A 14,849-nucleotide genomic window follows, 5' to 3' on the forward strand; every position below is an offset into this window, starting at 1 on the left:
TTTTTTTTTTTTTTTTTTTTAGGCAAAACTCCTGGCCCAGGCATGGTGCTGAGCGCTGTGCAGAAGCCGTGTTTGCTCCAACAGCCCCGTGAGGAGAGGAGCTGGGCAAGGCAGGTCACAGAACAGCTGCTAACAAGGGTCAGAATCCAAGCCCACGGCCCCGTGGGCCCCATGGGCTCCGTGACAGAAGGAAGGTGGTGAGATGCGCCAACCCGAGGCTCTCCAGGCCCAACAGCACAACGGGAGGCAGGTGGGCGTGAAGAGCTGGCTCACGCGGCGGCGGGGCTGGCGAGGTGCAGCCTCAAGCAGAACAGAACTGCTTCCGAATTGCTTCAGAAAACCTAGGCCTTGCTGTTACGGTCTTTGCACTGATTGGGTGAGGCCCACCCATGTTAGTGGGGACAACCTTCAGTTGGCGGATTGTACGATGAAACACACCCACGGAATGCCTCGACAGCAGGACGGGACCCACACAGCCCTCACACCCTGTCACTGGTCCTGAGCAGCTTGTGCTGGCCTCACAGGGCTTGCCAGGCAGGGAAACCTGGTAGCGCGGCTCCAACCAGAAGCGCGTCTTGTGCCCACCCACCCCACAGTGCACCTGCGAGCACAGGGAGGCGCCAGGACGGACGTGGCCCAGAGCCCGGTGCCAGCCTCACGCTTTCGGGACTTGCCCCAACTTGTCCCGTGGCGCTCGTGCCCGAGACGCGGCCAAGAGCTGTCGGGGGCGCCACTAGCCGTGCAGGTGGGCTCCTCGTCCCTCCGCACTGCCTCGCCCAGGCCCCAGCCCTGCTCTTCGGGATGCTCCGGGGACGAGGAGCAGCGGGACCCATCGCCGCGCTCACCTCCTGTTCCCCACCTGGGCCACGCCTGTCCCCCAGCTCCCGCAGACGGGGAACTCGGGCTCCTTCCCGCCCTCGCGTTCCCAGCACCCCACAGGATCTGGGGTCTCCCCACCACCGGCCACAGCAGCCACACCCCCTCCTGCCCCAGGCCTGGGTGCCAGCCGCCCCTCTGCCTGGCAGGCCCCTCTCCCCGTGGCTCATGGGAAACTGAGAGGCCATCGCCTTCAGGCTGTCCACAGGGCAAGGGGGTGCACGCGGCATGGCGGGGCTCGCGCACACGCAGCAGGCCCGGCCAGAAGCACAGGATCCCAAGAGAAGCTCATTTTGCAAAACACATTTTATCAATAAATAGAGTCCCAAGCAGGACACGGTCCCCTGGGTGCCCCCCGCCCCCCTGCAGGTCCCGCCCTCATGGGCTGCAGAGTCCGGGGCGGCGGCTGTGCCTCCAGGGCAGTGGAAAAGAGGGGCACCGGGCACAGGCCACACCCGTGAGCAGACGCAGAGCCGCCAGGCCTGTCGCTGTCCTACCAGGCGTCCGGATCGCCCGCAAGCCGCTCGGCCTCCTGGGTCCTACCAGCCCTGCCGGAAGGGGGGGGGGGTTGGAAAGGGGGCCCGTGACCTCGGGGCGCTGGAGGCGAAAGTCCCTCTGGCGACTCCCAGCAGCCCTCAGAGGCTGCCCTCAGGCCTCCCAGGAGCTGGACAGACCTGCAGCTCCCAGGGCTGAGCCCCAGGGCCTCGGGCTGCACCAGGGGGACCGAGGGGGCAGCTCCCAGGCACCCCGACTTAGAAGGAAAGGAGCCACAGCGCCCAGCAGCACGGGAGCAGAGCTGGGGAGGAGGGCAGCGGGGAGGCCGGCGCTCCCAGCACCCCGCCATGCCCGGCCCCCGCCCCTCTGTGCTCCCACCGACCCCTCCACGGCCCCTCACCTCCTCTCCTTCCTCTCGTAGACAGAGTGAAGCTTGTTGATCAAGAAGATTTTGTCCTCCCCCTCCTGGAAAGGCCAGAACGCAAAGGGTGAGGGGACAGAGGTCGTCCACCCATCTGTCCCCAACAGCCCTGCTCCAGACCATTCCACGCGACAAGCACAAATTAAAGGGCGGAGGAGGCACCAATAGAGGACGAGCCAGGCAACGGGCATATGTAGAGAGCTCAGCTTCCTAGCGGCCAAGGCAAAAAAGGAATGTGGTTGGGGCCACGGTGAAGGCCACAGCCAGCCTGACTTGATCTAAACCTGGTCCCGCCACTTGGTGGCTCTGTGTCGGGCCAGTTCCCTCCTCCCTGACCTCAGTCACCGTCTGTGAACAGGGGACAAGTGTCTGCAGCTCAGGGCCTGTGTTAGCTTCCCGCTCTCGTTCTAATTACCACCAACTTGGTGGCTTAGAACAACACAGGGTCACGTTTCGGTTCTGGAGCTCGGAAGTCCGAACGGCTCTCCGGGCCCGCGATCGGGGCTCAGCCAGACTGGTTCCTTCTGGGGACTCTCGGGGAGCACCTTCCTTCCTCTGTCCGGCTTCTGGAACCTGCCGCAGCCCTTGGCTCGAGGCTCCTTCCGTCCGAGTAGGTGGGGACAGAGGACTGTGCCCTTGAGTCGGCCACCCTGGCCCGGCCCCGCGGCCCCGCATCCCGGGCAGGGCCCAGCCTGTGCGCGCTCTTCTCCCGCCCAGAGAACCAGCAGGCGGGGCTGGGCCGCTGCTCCCGCATGGGCCCCGCACCTCCACCCCGGCGCAGCCGGCGCCCGCAGGAGGGCAGGAGCTGGCTGCCGAAACCGGCCGGCCCGGTGGGTGCGCCCCGCCGCCCCGCGTGTATCAGGGAAGGTGACGCGGGGACCCCTGTGGTGTTATTGGAACCCCCAAGATGTGGGAGCTCAGGGACCTTCCCGCCCGCAGGCCCTGCCCGGCATCGCTGAGCCAGCAGCAGGGTCCCAGGCCCCTGCAGCCCAGCCCTGTCCTGCCCGCCGACCCCCCGCGCCGGACCCCCAAGTCCTCCTAAGACGGCGACGCAGGCAGCCACCAGCGCGCACCATGAGGAGGTGCAGCCCCCGGCCCCACGTGGACGCCGGGCCACGCACACAGCTGGCCCCAACGTGGCTCAAGCCCAGGCATACAGTGAGAATCTAGCCTTGGGGCAGGTCAGGGCCCACCCAGGGCAGGACACGGACCCCCCAGACTCTGCGGTCACCTGCTTTGAGCAGGATGAGGAGCCCAGCAGCCAAGCAGGGAAAGGGCCTCCCTCGGGGCGGGCGGACCCCCAGGGGCCCACCGTGCAGTGGGCATCCCCGGTCCTGGGCCCGTCCTGCCTCTCATGCTGTGATGACAAACTGCAACGCGCTTAATAAAGTGACTTAGGGGCAGCCCTGGTGGCTCAGCGGGTTTAGCGCCACCTTCAGTCCTGGGCGTGATCCCAGAGACCCGGGATCGAGTCCCACATCAGGCTCCCTGCATGGAGCCTGCGTCTCCCTCTGCCTGTGTCTCTGCCTCTCAATCTCTCTGTGTCTCTATGAATAAATAAATAAAATATTTTTTAAAAAGTAAAATTTAAGAAAATTAAAAAATAATAAAGTGATTTAGGGCACCCAGGGGGCTCAGCAGTTTAGAGCCGCCATCGGCCCAGGGCGTGACACGGGGGTCCTGGGATCGAGTCCCACATGGGGCTCTCCGCAGGGAGCCTGCTTCTCCCTCTGCCTGTGTCTCTGCGTCTCTCTCTGTGTCTCATGAATAAGTAAGTAAAGTCTTAAAAAAAAAAAAAGTGACTTAAATCCAGGACTGCTTTTAACCTTACTCCACTCCTTTGCAAAATGAGGGCACTGAACGGGGTCCATGTCCCAGTGTGAGTCCCCCAAACAGTCCAAAAACTATTTCCTCAGTCTCAAAAATCCTCACAGAGGTTGCACCCCCGCAGGCCCGCACGCCCTAAAATGCTGCCCTTCTTAGCCGGAGCCCAAATCCCAACCCCCACCCCATGCCACCCTGAGCCCGTCCCCTGGAGCCCTGTCCTGAGGGGTCTCTGCGACCCAGCGGCTTCACTCCCCGTCTCTGCTCAGTACGAACCACACCTACTAACGGGGAGAGCCTTTCGGCACCCGGGCTGGGGGAGCTGTGCCAGCCAGGAGGTGGCCCCAGGGCGGGGAGGGGCACTCACGTTGCTGATCTGCTCCTTGAGGAGGCACATGACCCTCCGCTGGCCCTTCACCACCTGGATGTTGAGGTAGATGACGGCCCTGCGGGGAGCCGGACACACGGGCGGTCAGGGGGGACCCTGAGCAGCAGCCGGGGGGACAGGACGGCCCCACCGGGGTTCTCCTCCCCGACGCCCCGCCTGCGCGCACTCACAGCAGCAGGGCCGACACCAGGTAGACGGGGAAGGTGTTTTCCACCAGGTAGCGGTGGATCCAGGGCACCCAGGACACGCTGGGGCCCGCCTGCTCCAGACGGCGCACCCACACCTTGCCCGCCTCGTACATGGTGTCCAGGGTCCGGAAGGGGCCGCAGGTGCTGGAGGGCCTCACCCTGGGGGCAGACGGCGGCTTGAGCCCCGAGCCGGGCACGGGCAGCCCCCCGAATCCAGGGGCGGCTCCACGCCCCCCGGGCGAGGACCCACTCACTGCCACACGGCGTAGCAGAGGAAGACGGCGGCTCCCAGGAAGGAGGGGAAGCAGAGCAGCGAGACAAAGACGGTGCTCATGTGCGAGGCCAGCCACGGCCTGCGGGGCGCCTGGCAGTTGGCCATCAGGCTCGTCTGGGGACAGAGACTGAGCTCGGCCACCGCCCGCCCGACTTCCCTCCCCAGGCCTGGGGGGCAGGGGGGCAGGAGGGGGCAGGGGGGCAGGGGGGCAGGCTCCCCAGCCCCGCCTCCTGATTGGCAGAGGGGAGACCAGACACCGCGGCCACCTCGGGGCCGGCGCCCTATGAACGTCGCCCCAGCAGCCTGGGCACACGGTGCCCCGTCGAGCAGCCCAGACAGACGCCCGGACAGACGCCTGGACAGAGAGGCCGGTTCTCAGCCACCGAGCCCACCCGAACCCCAGGACGCGTCGGGCCGCCCGGCACCCACCGCGCACCCCAACGGGCTGCTGGCCGGCCCGGGAGCGCGGTGGGGGCGCACTCAGCCGACCCCACGGCGCCCCGGGCTGCGGGGCCCACGGCTCTCGGGCGGAGGGCAGGGCTCCGCGCCGCCAGCCCAGGGCCCACCCGGCTGCGCCCGCTCCCCGGGGCCCCGCGGGCACCTTTACCTTCTTGACGTAGAAGAGGCACAGCAGCTTGATGATCTGTATGGCGGGGAGGAGGGGCGAGAAGAGGACCCCCAGCCTGGGGAGGGGGAAGGGGGCTGGGGTCACGAGCGCTGCGCGGCCCCGGGGCTACACGGCCTGGTCACCCCGAGAGGCCCCGCGCCCTCCGTGACCCAGCCCACGCCGGGCTGGCTTCAGGTCCCCGGGGAGGGGCAGCACTGCGCCCCGGAGAGGTGAGGGGCCGGGCCCGCGTCACCGCACACTGCCAAGGGGGCCCCGCTGCAGGCCTGAGGGGACCCTCCCCGCGCGGGCCCGGCGGCCGCGGGCAAGCAAAAGACGCTCACCAGGTCAGGGTCTGCCCGTAAATCAGCTCCAGAACGTTCCCGGCAATGTCAAACTCCGGCTTCTCCCGCTTGAGCTTCTTCTCAGAGATGAGCCTGCGGCAGAGGAGCCCCCAGGGTCACGAGGGAGCACCGACCCCAGAGCCGGGCCGCAGCAGGCAGGTGCCCGCCAACTCGGGTCCTCCGCCGAGGGTGCGGGCTACGGCTGACTTCCGCTTGCTCTTTTTTCTTTCTTTTTTCTTTTTTTAAGTAATCTCTACGCCCAACTTGGGACTCGAACTCATGACCCTGAGATCAAGAGTCACACGCTCCCCCCACTGAGCCAGGCGCCCCACGTCGTGGTCCTTCCGACGCCCAGCTCTAAACGTGCACAAGTGGCATCAAACGTTTTACTGACTGTTAAACATCCCATTTTAAAATTATTAATAAACTCACATATTCCCGGAAAAAAAAAAAAAACACAAATAGAAATAAAAGCAGCAGCAGTGCCAGTGCCTGGAAGCCTTCTGGAAACGCCCCCCGCCCCCCCATCCTCATGCATTTCCCATCCTCCACGGAGGCCTCCAGCGAGCAGCACCCAGGTGGGCGCCGCCCAGCCCCTCGAGGGCGGCCCAGGGGCTCAGCGGCACGCGGGCGGGACCGGGCACCTCACCTCCACACCAGCTCCCCGAAAAGCGTGTCCAGAAGCACGAAGATGAAGTCCAGCACCATGAGCCGGTACAGCTCCTGGCCCACGAAGTTCTCCCAGCACTGAAAGAGACCGGGCCTCGGCCCCTGACCCGCTGGCCGCCACCCTGCCCACCACCCGCACCCCTGGCAGCAGGGCAGCGCCCTGGGGGTTGCCCTCCCTGCAGCCCCACCTCACCTGCTCCTTCAGGACGCCCACCCTGCGCCCCAGCCAGTGGTAGCAAAGAATCCCCAGAATGACCATCTTGAGAATGAGGTTCCTGTAGGGGGGACAGGGAGGCGGGGAGGGCTGAGAGCGGAGCGGGGGACAGAGGCCGCGCCCCAGGAAGCCTCCACCTGCCCGGCCTGGCCGCGCACCTGCAGATGGCCACGTACACCTCCAGCACCGGGGAGTCGTGCCGCTCCAGGGCCGCCAGGCAGCGGTACAGGTAGGGGGCGCCCAGATTGAGGACGCACACCACGGTGGGCAGGGCCAGCAGCGCCCCCTCCTGCTCCGTGGACACGGGGCTCTGCAGGAGGAGGGGCGGGGGTCACGGCAGGGGCCCCATCCTGGGGCCGGCTCCACCCACGGGCCCTGGCTGGCGGGGGCTGCCCGGAGGGCCCCCCGGGTGAAAGGAGCACCCGCGGCCCCCATCCCCCCCCAAGATACACCCGCCCAGGCCTCCCAGTCAAACCACACAGGAAGGGGGTGGGGACGCAGGTGTCTGGGAAAGCGAAACAGAAGAGGCAGGAGGAGTGAGTGAGCAAGAGCGAGAGGGTGGGCGGGCAGCCGGGGTGGCGGCGCGGGGACCCAGTCACCAGGGACCTGTCTGAAGTAAGCAGGGGCCTGACCCTGTGGCCAGGGCCATGGGGACTGTCCGCCGTTGGCCCGCACCTTGATCGTGAGCTCCGAGAAGGCGTAGACGGCCACGGTGCAGCCCAGTGCCGTCCCCAGACACAGCAGCCACACGAGCCCCAGCACGGCCACCTGCCGCAGCCGCCCGCACAGGCTCCGGGGGACCTGCCGCAGCTGCCACTCGGCCAGCAGCTCCTGGGGGCAGCGGCCAGCCCATCAGGAACCGCACGGCAGACGCGCAGACACACATGGGGACCCGGGGGTGGTCCCCTGGGCAGCCTGGGGGGACCAAGGGGCCGCCCCCCTCCCACCCCCAACGCCACCACCCGGCCCTCCTCGCCACTCCCAGGCTCAGGCTGCACACTGAGGCCTCCCTCCCCACCCCTGCCTCTGAGCCCCGCTCCCTGCTGTGGAGGTGGGCGGCCCCCCAGTTGACCAGGAGCCCCGAGGCACGAAGGACGCCCCGTCCGGCCACGGGAGCTCCCCGAGGGCAGGAGGGCCCATCGGCCAGGTCAGAGATGGGGCCCCCCTGACACAGACCCCAGACACGCAGAGACCTTCCCACCGGGCCCCGCTTGGCCACTGGCCTTGGGCAGGGGACTGACCCTCGGAGGTGGCTCTGCTCACGGGCAGCAGGGAACGCTGACAGTCCCTACCCTGGGCTGCGCGTGGGCAGGAGCCCCAAGAGCAGCCTACTAGGCCTCTCGCAGGGGAGCGGCGGCCCCTGGGGGTGGGGGCCACCTGACACGGAGTCTGCACGGGACAGGGGACAGGCCACCAGCATAGACCGGGCCTGAGCACGCACGCTGCACCTGCCGAGCAGTGTCCTAGTAACAGGGGTTCCCAGGCGTTCGAGTCCGCCCCCCCATTAGAGACGCACCCCGGGACGATTCCCGGTGCTAAGCCGTGTCTCTGGGACCAGGGGCCCCTGCGGCTCTGGCTGCGTGGACCTTAGTGTGCCCGGGCCGGGTCTGCGGGAGCCCACCAGTCAGGCGGTGGCCCCAGGGGCTCCCCCGGCCCCGGAGTGGCTCACCTTCAGATGGGTTCGGATGTTGTCGTGCTGGACGCGGGAGGCCCGTTTCTGAGTTACCTTGTGGTCCCAGGAGCAGAAAACGGTGACGGCATGAACCCCCGCCGTGCTGCCCACCCGGTAGCTCTCCCCAAAAGAGTGCGACATGCTGGGAGGAGCAGAGCCAGGCACAGAGGTGACGAGGGACACAGAGGCCGGGTGAGAAGGCAGTCAGGGACGCTCCCCGCAGCTGAAACCCCCACCCACTCTGAGGAGCCCTTGGGGTGCCCGATGGGCCTCCGCCGACACCCTGCCCCTCCTCCAGTGCTGCGCCCTGGGCTGCCTGCTGCGGACCGCTGGCCACCCATCAACCCGGCTAATTCGGTGCCCACCAGCCATAGCGGCTGGCAGAGGGCGGGCTCCATCGCCCACTGAGACAGTGGGCGCCTCCCACAAGACACCGCTGCAGAGCACGGTGACACCTCGGGCCTCTCGCACTGCCCGTGCAGGACCCAATCACCCTCCTCTGCTTCTCCCCCGCCCACTCGTGTTTAACCTCCCTGTGGGACATGAGCACCTCCCCTCAGAAGCCAGCCTGACTCAAACTCTCCTCACTCCTCAGCAAACACCTCTGGGGCTCTGGATTTTCCCAGCCCGCTCCCTGATGTCTTCTCCCCTAGACGGCAAGTGCCTAAGGGAACCAGGCACCATGCTCATTCACCTTCCTGCCCCGAGCTGAGCATAGTCGATGTTTGTGGGTGGAGGGGATAAATGGTTGGGTGGCTGGGTGGGTGGATGGATGGATGGATGGATGGATGGATGGATGGACAGGTGGATGGAAGAATGGATGGACAGAAAAATGGGTGGATGGATGGACAGATGGACAAACGGACGGAAGGACAGACTGAAGGATGGATGGATGGATGGATGGATGGATGGATAATAGATGGAAGGATGGGTGGAAGGACGGATGGATGGATAGAAGGATGGACAGATGGATGCACAGGAGGATGGATGGATGGAAGTATGAATGGATGGATGGATGAAAGGAAGGATGGATGGACATAAGGATGAGTGGATGGATGGATGGATGGATGGATGGATGGATGGATAGACGGAGGTCAGGAAGGACAGATGGATGGACAGAAGGATGGATGGATGGACAGAAGGATGGATGGATGGACAGATAGATGGAAGGATGGGTGGATGGATGGAAGGATGGACAGATGGATGGACCAATGGATGGACGAGTGGAAGGACAGATGGATGGATGGACAGAAGGATGGATGGATGGACAGATAGATGGAAGGATGGGTGGATGGATGGATGGATGGACAGATGGATGGACAGATGGATGGATGGAAGGATAGAAGTATGAATGGATGGATGGACGGAAGGATGGATAGATGGATGGATGGATGGATGGATGGATGGATGGAAAGATGAATGGATGATGGACAGAAAGAAGGATGATGGAAGGATGAGTGGATGGGTGAATGGAAGGATAGATGGATGGATGGATAGACAGAAGAGTAGATGGATAGAGAGAAGAGTGGGTGGACGGGTGGAAGGAGGCACCCAGGAATGAACGGCTGAGTAGACAATCAGTAGTACGCAGAGCCGAGGCCATATGGTGGGGGGCCATTACCTGTACACCAGGGTGATGCAGGTGATGAAGAAGGCCACGCCCACAGTGAAGAGGTAGGCCAAGGGCATGTTGTAGGGCAGGCCGTCTGCCTCGCGGCTGCACTGACCGCCGTCGAGCGGGGGCACACACGGCTGGTTCAGCGTGGTGTTACTGTAGTAGCCGTAGTACATGACGGTGTGGGTGAAGCGGCCCTGCAGGGAGGACGCCCCGTTGAGTCAGGGACTCTCCCGCCTCCCACACCTGACCCAGCCTCAGGCTTCCAGAGGCAGAGGGACGCCGGCCACGGGGCAGGGCGAGGGCAGGGCAGGGGCGGGGAGGAGGGCACGGAGGGAGCCCGAGGGCCACAGCCATCCCGGGGCTCCCCGGCCCCACGGAAGTCGGGGCGGGACGGACACCAGGGAGAGGCTGGCCGCAGCCTGGAGTCACAGCACAGGGGGTGCTGGCTGTAGGGGTGGGGGCTCCCCGGGGGAGGCAGGGCCCCCACCTGCAGAAGCCCCCGGCCCCCCCGACGGCTCCCTCGCCCCGGCCCAGCCCTCACCGCGCCGGTGAGCAGCTCCAAGCCCGTGAAGGCGGGGACGGCGCCCGGGGAGGCTGGCGGCGGGAAGGCGGCCTGCACGCCCACGAGGAAGGCCAGCAGGGGCAGCAGCAGGAGGGCGTTGAAGGCCAGCAGGGTCTTGAGGAAGAGGAAGTAGGAGAGCACGCTGGAGCCGAACTGGCCTCCGATCCGCTTCAGGGCGTAGCGCCAGGGCATCAGGGCGTGCAGCCCCGAGAGCAGCCCGAGCCCCAGGCTGTGCAGGGCCTGTGGGGGCAGAGGCGGGAGGGGGCCGGCCTGAGCTCGGGACCCCCGCCGGGCAGCCCGGTCCCCCCCCAGGACAGGTGGCTCCTACCAGGACGCAGGCGTCCCGCAGCCGGCCGCAGCAGGAGAGGAGCCCACGCCGGCCACGGCGGCCACGCCGCTTCCGCGTCAGGGTCCGGCTCTCCTCTCTGGGGGCAGAGGCGGCCTCAGGGCTGGACCGGGACGGGCCCCAGTCCCTCCCGGGAGCCACTCGCCACGTGCCCAGGGCGCTGCCCACCCGCCGCCCAGCGGGAAGAGCCAAGGAAGCGGGTCTCGAGGCCACGGGCACTGACCGCAGGCAGCGCTTCTCGGCCAGGCCCAAGGGCATCCCGCGGAGCATGTGGTCCCGCTGGGCCACCGGCAGGCCCTGGAGCTCCTTCACCAGGAGGAACCGCTTCTCTATGGAAGGAGGGGGCCCTGTCAGCCCCCCGTCACATGCCCCTCTCCTGTACCTGTCCCCAGGCCCCGGACAGGCCCGCAGACCTCAGCCCACCCGCCCAGGCCTGGCCGGCCGCTCTCCGCCCGCACAATCCACACCAGACCCCGCCGTGGCCCCCACTAGCTGTCTCCACTCCCCCACCACAGCCTATGAACCCTAACTCTCCTCCTGGGTCCCCACAAGCATCTTGCTCTGACCTCCAGTGCACCTGAACCTCACCGCCCCAACCTGTGACACCGGCCCTGCTGCGCACCAGCCTCCCACCTCAGGGCCTTTGCACAAGGCCCTCTGTGTTAGTGTCCCTTCCTCCAGGGAGCCTCCCTGGATCCCCGTCGTGCCGCCTGCCTTTCCTCAGTCACCCTCATCTGAGCTTGAGTCTGCTCTTCCATTTAGCTGGTTCCTGCCTGTGTCACTGGGCGGAAAGCAAGCCGCGGGACAGCTGGGCCTGGTCTGCTCGCCACCGTCACAGCCCGAAGCCGGCAGCATGTGTCCCACCCGAGCGCTCAGCGTGGGGGCGTGGGGGCTCCATCCCTGGGGCATGGGTCTGCTCGCTCACCCTCCTCCTCCAGGGCCACGGGATCCAGCTCCAGGTCGTAGAGGCGGAGGCTGGGCCGGGCGGAGCGCCCCACGCCCCCGAGCTCGGGCCGGCTGACCCTGCGCTGGAGCCGCACGGTGCGGTTGTAGTACTGGGAGATGATGGCCCCTCGGCTGCGGCCTGCGGGGCGGTGGTCAGGGGCAGCGCCGGCCTTGCCCCCCAGCCCCCGCCCCTCCCAGGACCCAAGGAAGTCCCTTTCCAAGAGGCCTCCAGCACCACCGGGTTCCCAAGGGCCTATTTTTAGCCCTATGACTCCGGAGTCATTTTTGGAACCCAGTGGGGCCACAGGGGCGGTGCGGGGCCTCCGGGCAGCAGCCGGGAGCAGGGGCCGAGATCCTCGCCTGAAGCCCGAGGCGCCCCGGGGTGCGGGGGGTAGAGGGCCCACTCACCGATAGTGCGGCTGGGCATGCTGGCCAAGATGCGGAGTGTGGCCGTGCTGTGGACGAGGGGGTCCTCGGGCCCCAGCAGGGCCTGGTGGCCGCTGCCTAGGAGGTGGGAAGACACATCCAGAGGTCCCAGAGACCCGGCTGGCCAGCCACGTCCGCCACCCCATCCCACCCCATCCCTACCCCAGGCCTGTAGCCCACTGGGAGCGGCATCCTGCCAGGCTGGCCAGGCTCAGCGCCCCGCCCACCGCATCCCCATCCCAGGGCCTGTGCCCCGGGGGGCCTGAGCCACACCCAGGGCCTGGCCTGGGGGCTTGCATGGGGGGCTCACCTGGGGTCTCCGGGGGCCCCGGCTCCCTCTGCTGCAGCTCCAGACCCTCCTCGGCCACCCACTGGCTCTGCTCCTGGATGAGCTGATAGAAGGAGTCGTGCACTTCGCTCTCATCATAGGGGCTGGGCTCCGGGCTGCAAGATGAGGTGGGGGGGGCGGGGTTCAGCTGCCCTGGCTGCCGCCCCCATCCACAGGCCCCAGTCAAGGTGGCCTCTGGGGCGGGGACGAGGGGGACATCCCTGCCCTCCAGCACCCCCCACCACACCGCCCCGGCCCCAGCACACTTACCCATGGTCCTCTGGGGTCTCGGGAACACTGAGGACAAAGGTCAGTGGCTGGGCCATGTCGGTGACCCACGCCCAGCCGGTCTGCAGACCTACGGCTGCTCAGGGCTGCTCAGAGCCTGGGCGCAGCCTCCGGAGCCTCCCGCTGCCCATCTGGGGAGACAGGGAGTGGTGCGCCAAGGCGGCCTCAGTGCCTGGGGCCGGGCCAAACCGCCGGCTCCCTGGGGCCCGTGGGAGGCGCCCGCGGCCGAGGCCCCCCAGCCCCAGCCAAACACGTGGCCGGGTCAGTGACTCCAAATAAACCTCCTGCCTGAATGGGCGGGCGAGGGGGAGCCCCTTCCACTGCCTGAGGGCGAGCAGAAGGAAGTGGGGGGGTCTGAGCAGTCCCCATTGTTTCCTCTCCGGCGCCGCCAGTCCCCAGCCAGTCCCCAGTCCCGGGGAAGCGGGAAGGGGTGGGAGCCCGGGGACGCAGCTCCCCTAGCAGCTCCCCCAGGCGCCGGCTCGGCCCAGGTCCCAGGTATCCACGGCCCTCCTGGTGCAAAAGGTCAGGGCAGCTCCCAGACCTTCCTGTGCCTGCCCTGTAACCCCAGAGCACTTCCTCTCACAGGAAACCCTCCAACGGCTAGCCCTCGCCCCACAACCAGCACCCCCCTGGTGGGGGGTCCTCCAGCTGCGCCCCCACCCAGCACTGCCTGCCCTCACCCCCCAACGGGGATCACGGCACTCCACGCCGGCTGAGCTAGGGTGCTGCAAGGTCACCAGTCCCCAGCAGAGGACTCCCCTACATTCCATCACCCGGAGGTGGGGCGGGCAGCTGGCTGGGGGGGGGCGCGCATTACACAGGCAGCCTTTGTCCCGCCTTTGTCCAGGCTGAGCCCTCCGCCACCGCCCGGGGCAACTGGAACCAGGGCGGCCTTGTCTGGGCTCCTCACCCGGTGGGAGTGGCGCAGGGCGCAGCCCAGCAAGGGCCCAGTCCCGTCCTCCCCCCCCTCCTCCCCCTCCCCCGACGCGCAGGAGGGAAAACAGCACTCGGAATAGTTGGCTGAGCTTGAGGGGTCTTGGGGGGGGGGTGGCCAGGATGCCCAAACAGCGTCCTCACTTAGGGGTGCAGGCCGTCCAGTCTCTGAGCCCAGGCCCCGCAAAGTCTGAGCCCCTTCCTCTCCCTCCAGCGGGAGCCGGCGATGGGGGGCGGGGGGCACCACCACCAGGGAGCTGAATGGGGCAAACAGATGGACATGGAGCTGAGGGTGTACCCCCCCCCCGCTCCTGTCCCTAGAGCTGGGGTCCCTCCATACAGCGCCTCCCAGGCCCACAGGCCTCTCCCGCACACCCCTCGGGGGCGCGGGTAGTGGGGAGGTGGGAGGTGGGAGGTGCTCAGAGGCCCGGCATCCCCGGCCGGCCGGGGCTGGGGGCTCCCCCGGGCTCCGCCAGGCGACGCCGGGACTTCCGCAGCGGGCACCCTGCCGCCCTCCCCGGGCCGGCGCGCCCCGCAGGGTTTCCGGGACTCTCCATTCCTGAGCCCTGAGCAGGTGGGGAGGGGCAGGGTGGAGCCGCTCCCCGGGAACGTTCCCCCAGCCCGGGGGGCCCGGGGGGCCGGGGAGGAGGCCGGGGGCGGGGGGCCGGGGCTGCCGGGCGGCGCGCCCCTCCCCGGGGGCCCGCGCCCCGCCCGCACCCCGTGGCCGCGCATACCTGGGAGGCGCGGGGGAGGGGCGCCCTGCGCGCCCGCGAGCCGCTCACCTGTCCCCGGAGCCGGGGTCGGGGCTCGGACCTCCGGGGGCGGGGCCGCGGGGTGAGGGGGCGGGGCGGAGGTGACCGGGCCCCAGAGGCGACCTGGGTCGGTCGCGGGGGGCGGGGCGGTTGGGGGCGGGAGGGAGCAGCGCCCCGCCCGGCCCACCTGGGGGCCGGCCTCCGGCGTCACGTGACCCTGCGCCCCGCCTCGGGCGACCCTGGCCTCTCCCTGCCGACCCGCCACCCCGTCTCCCCCGCACCCCGAGGCCTGAGCTGCGTGCGGGCGGCCGAGCGTCGGGGTCGACTCCAATCGCGGTGGAGTCCGCGGTGTCCGTGGGACTCAGTTTCCCCAAGTTTCAGATGGGGACACCGCCCCAGCCACCCGTTTCCCAGGGCGGTCATCAAGATGCCACGAGGCTGCAAAGCTCCGCTGGTGGAGGCTTGCGACAGCGCGTTGGGCAACCCTCTCCTCCCCGCAACCCCCGCAGACCAAGGCTTTCCCAAGCGGCCTTCCCGAGCAGGCTCCTGGGCGGGGGGGACCACCCCCTGCGCGGGGCGGGGGTTCTGCTCGGTTCTGGCGCAGGTCCTGTGGGCTAGGCGGGGAGGAGGGGGCGCGACCCGGGAGGGGGACACCTGCTGTGCCCACTGCTGCCGTCCTGGT

At 67.8% G+C, this 14,849-nt stretch overlaps 1 protein-coding gene across 7 annotated transcripts; it reads right to left on the reverse strand.

Annotated features, from left to right (window-relative positions):
• Positions 1–1,164: 1,164 nt before the first annotated feature.
• TMC6 (transmembrane channel like 6) lies at positions 1,165–14,288 on the reverse strand. Of its 7 annotated transcripts, none has more exons than XM_055336136.1 (21): positions 14,198–14,288; positions 12,465–12,613; positions 12,177–12,310; positions 11,849–11,944; positions 11,421–11,523; positions 10,719–10,824; positions 10,478–10,574; positions 10,129–10,389; positions 9,591–9,781; positions 7,967–8,111; positions 6,973–7,128; positions 6,456–6,607; positions 6,277–6,358; positions 6,064–6,161; positions 5,415–5,507; positions 5,074–5,149; positions 4,447–4,580; positions 4,175–4,351; positions 3,984–4,062; positions 1,772–1,836; positions 1,165–1,424 (listed from the first exon to the last, which is right to left on the reverse strand). In XM_055336136.1, the coding sequence occupies exons 2-21, from the start codon at positions 12,466–12,468 to the stop codon at positions 1,370–1,372; spliced, it is 2,304 nt and encodes a 767-aa protein (XP_055192111.1). In that variant the 5' UTR covers positions 12,469–12,613; positions 14,198–14,288; the 3' UTR covers positions 1,165–1,369. The 7 variants fall into 7 exon arrangements, with proteins under 7 accessions (XP_055192111.1, XP_055192102.1, XP_055192088.1 ...); XM_055336127.1 differs by having other exon boundaries at positions 11,421–11,579; XM_055336113.1 differs by having other exon boundaries at positions 11,421–11,579; positions 14,150–14,238.
• Between the last annotated feature and the right edge of the window lie 561 nt (positions 14,289–14,849).

The sequence above is a fragment of the Nyctereutes procyonoides genome, unplaced genomic scaffold, assembly GCF_905146905.1.
Source record: "Nyctereutes procyonoides isolate TBG_1078 unplaced genomic scaffold, NYPRO_anot_genome, whole genome shotgun sequence".
In the NCBI taxonomy this organism is placed as follows: domain Eukaryota; kingdom Metazoa; phylum Chordata; class Mammalia; order Carnivora; family Canidae; genus Nyctereutes; species Nyctereutes procyonoides.

Coding starts and splice junctions, on each gene's coding strand:
- TMC6 (XM_055336127.1), bottom strand. CDS start 12,520: ATGGCCCAGCCACTGACCTTTGTCCTCAGTGTTCCCGAGACCCCAGAG. Junction 11,580..11,848: donor CATGCCCAGCCGCACTATCG/GTGAGTGGGCCC, acceptor ACCGCCCCGCAG/GCCGCAGCCGAGGGGCCATC. Junction 5,150..5,414: donor TACGGGCAGACCCTGACCTG/GTGAGCGTCTTT, acceptor CCCCCTCCCCAG/GCTGGGGGTCCTCTTCTCGC.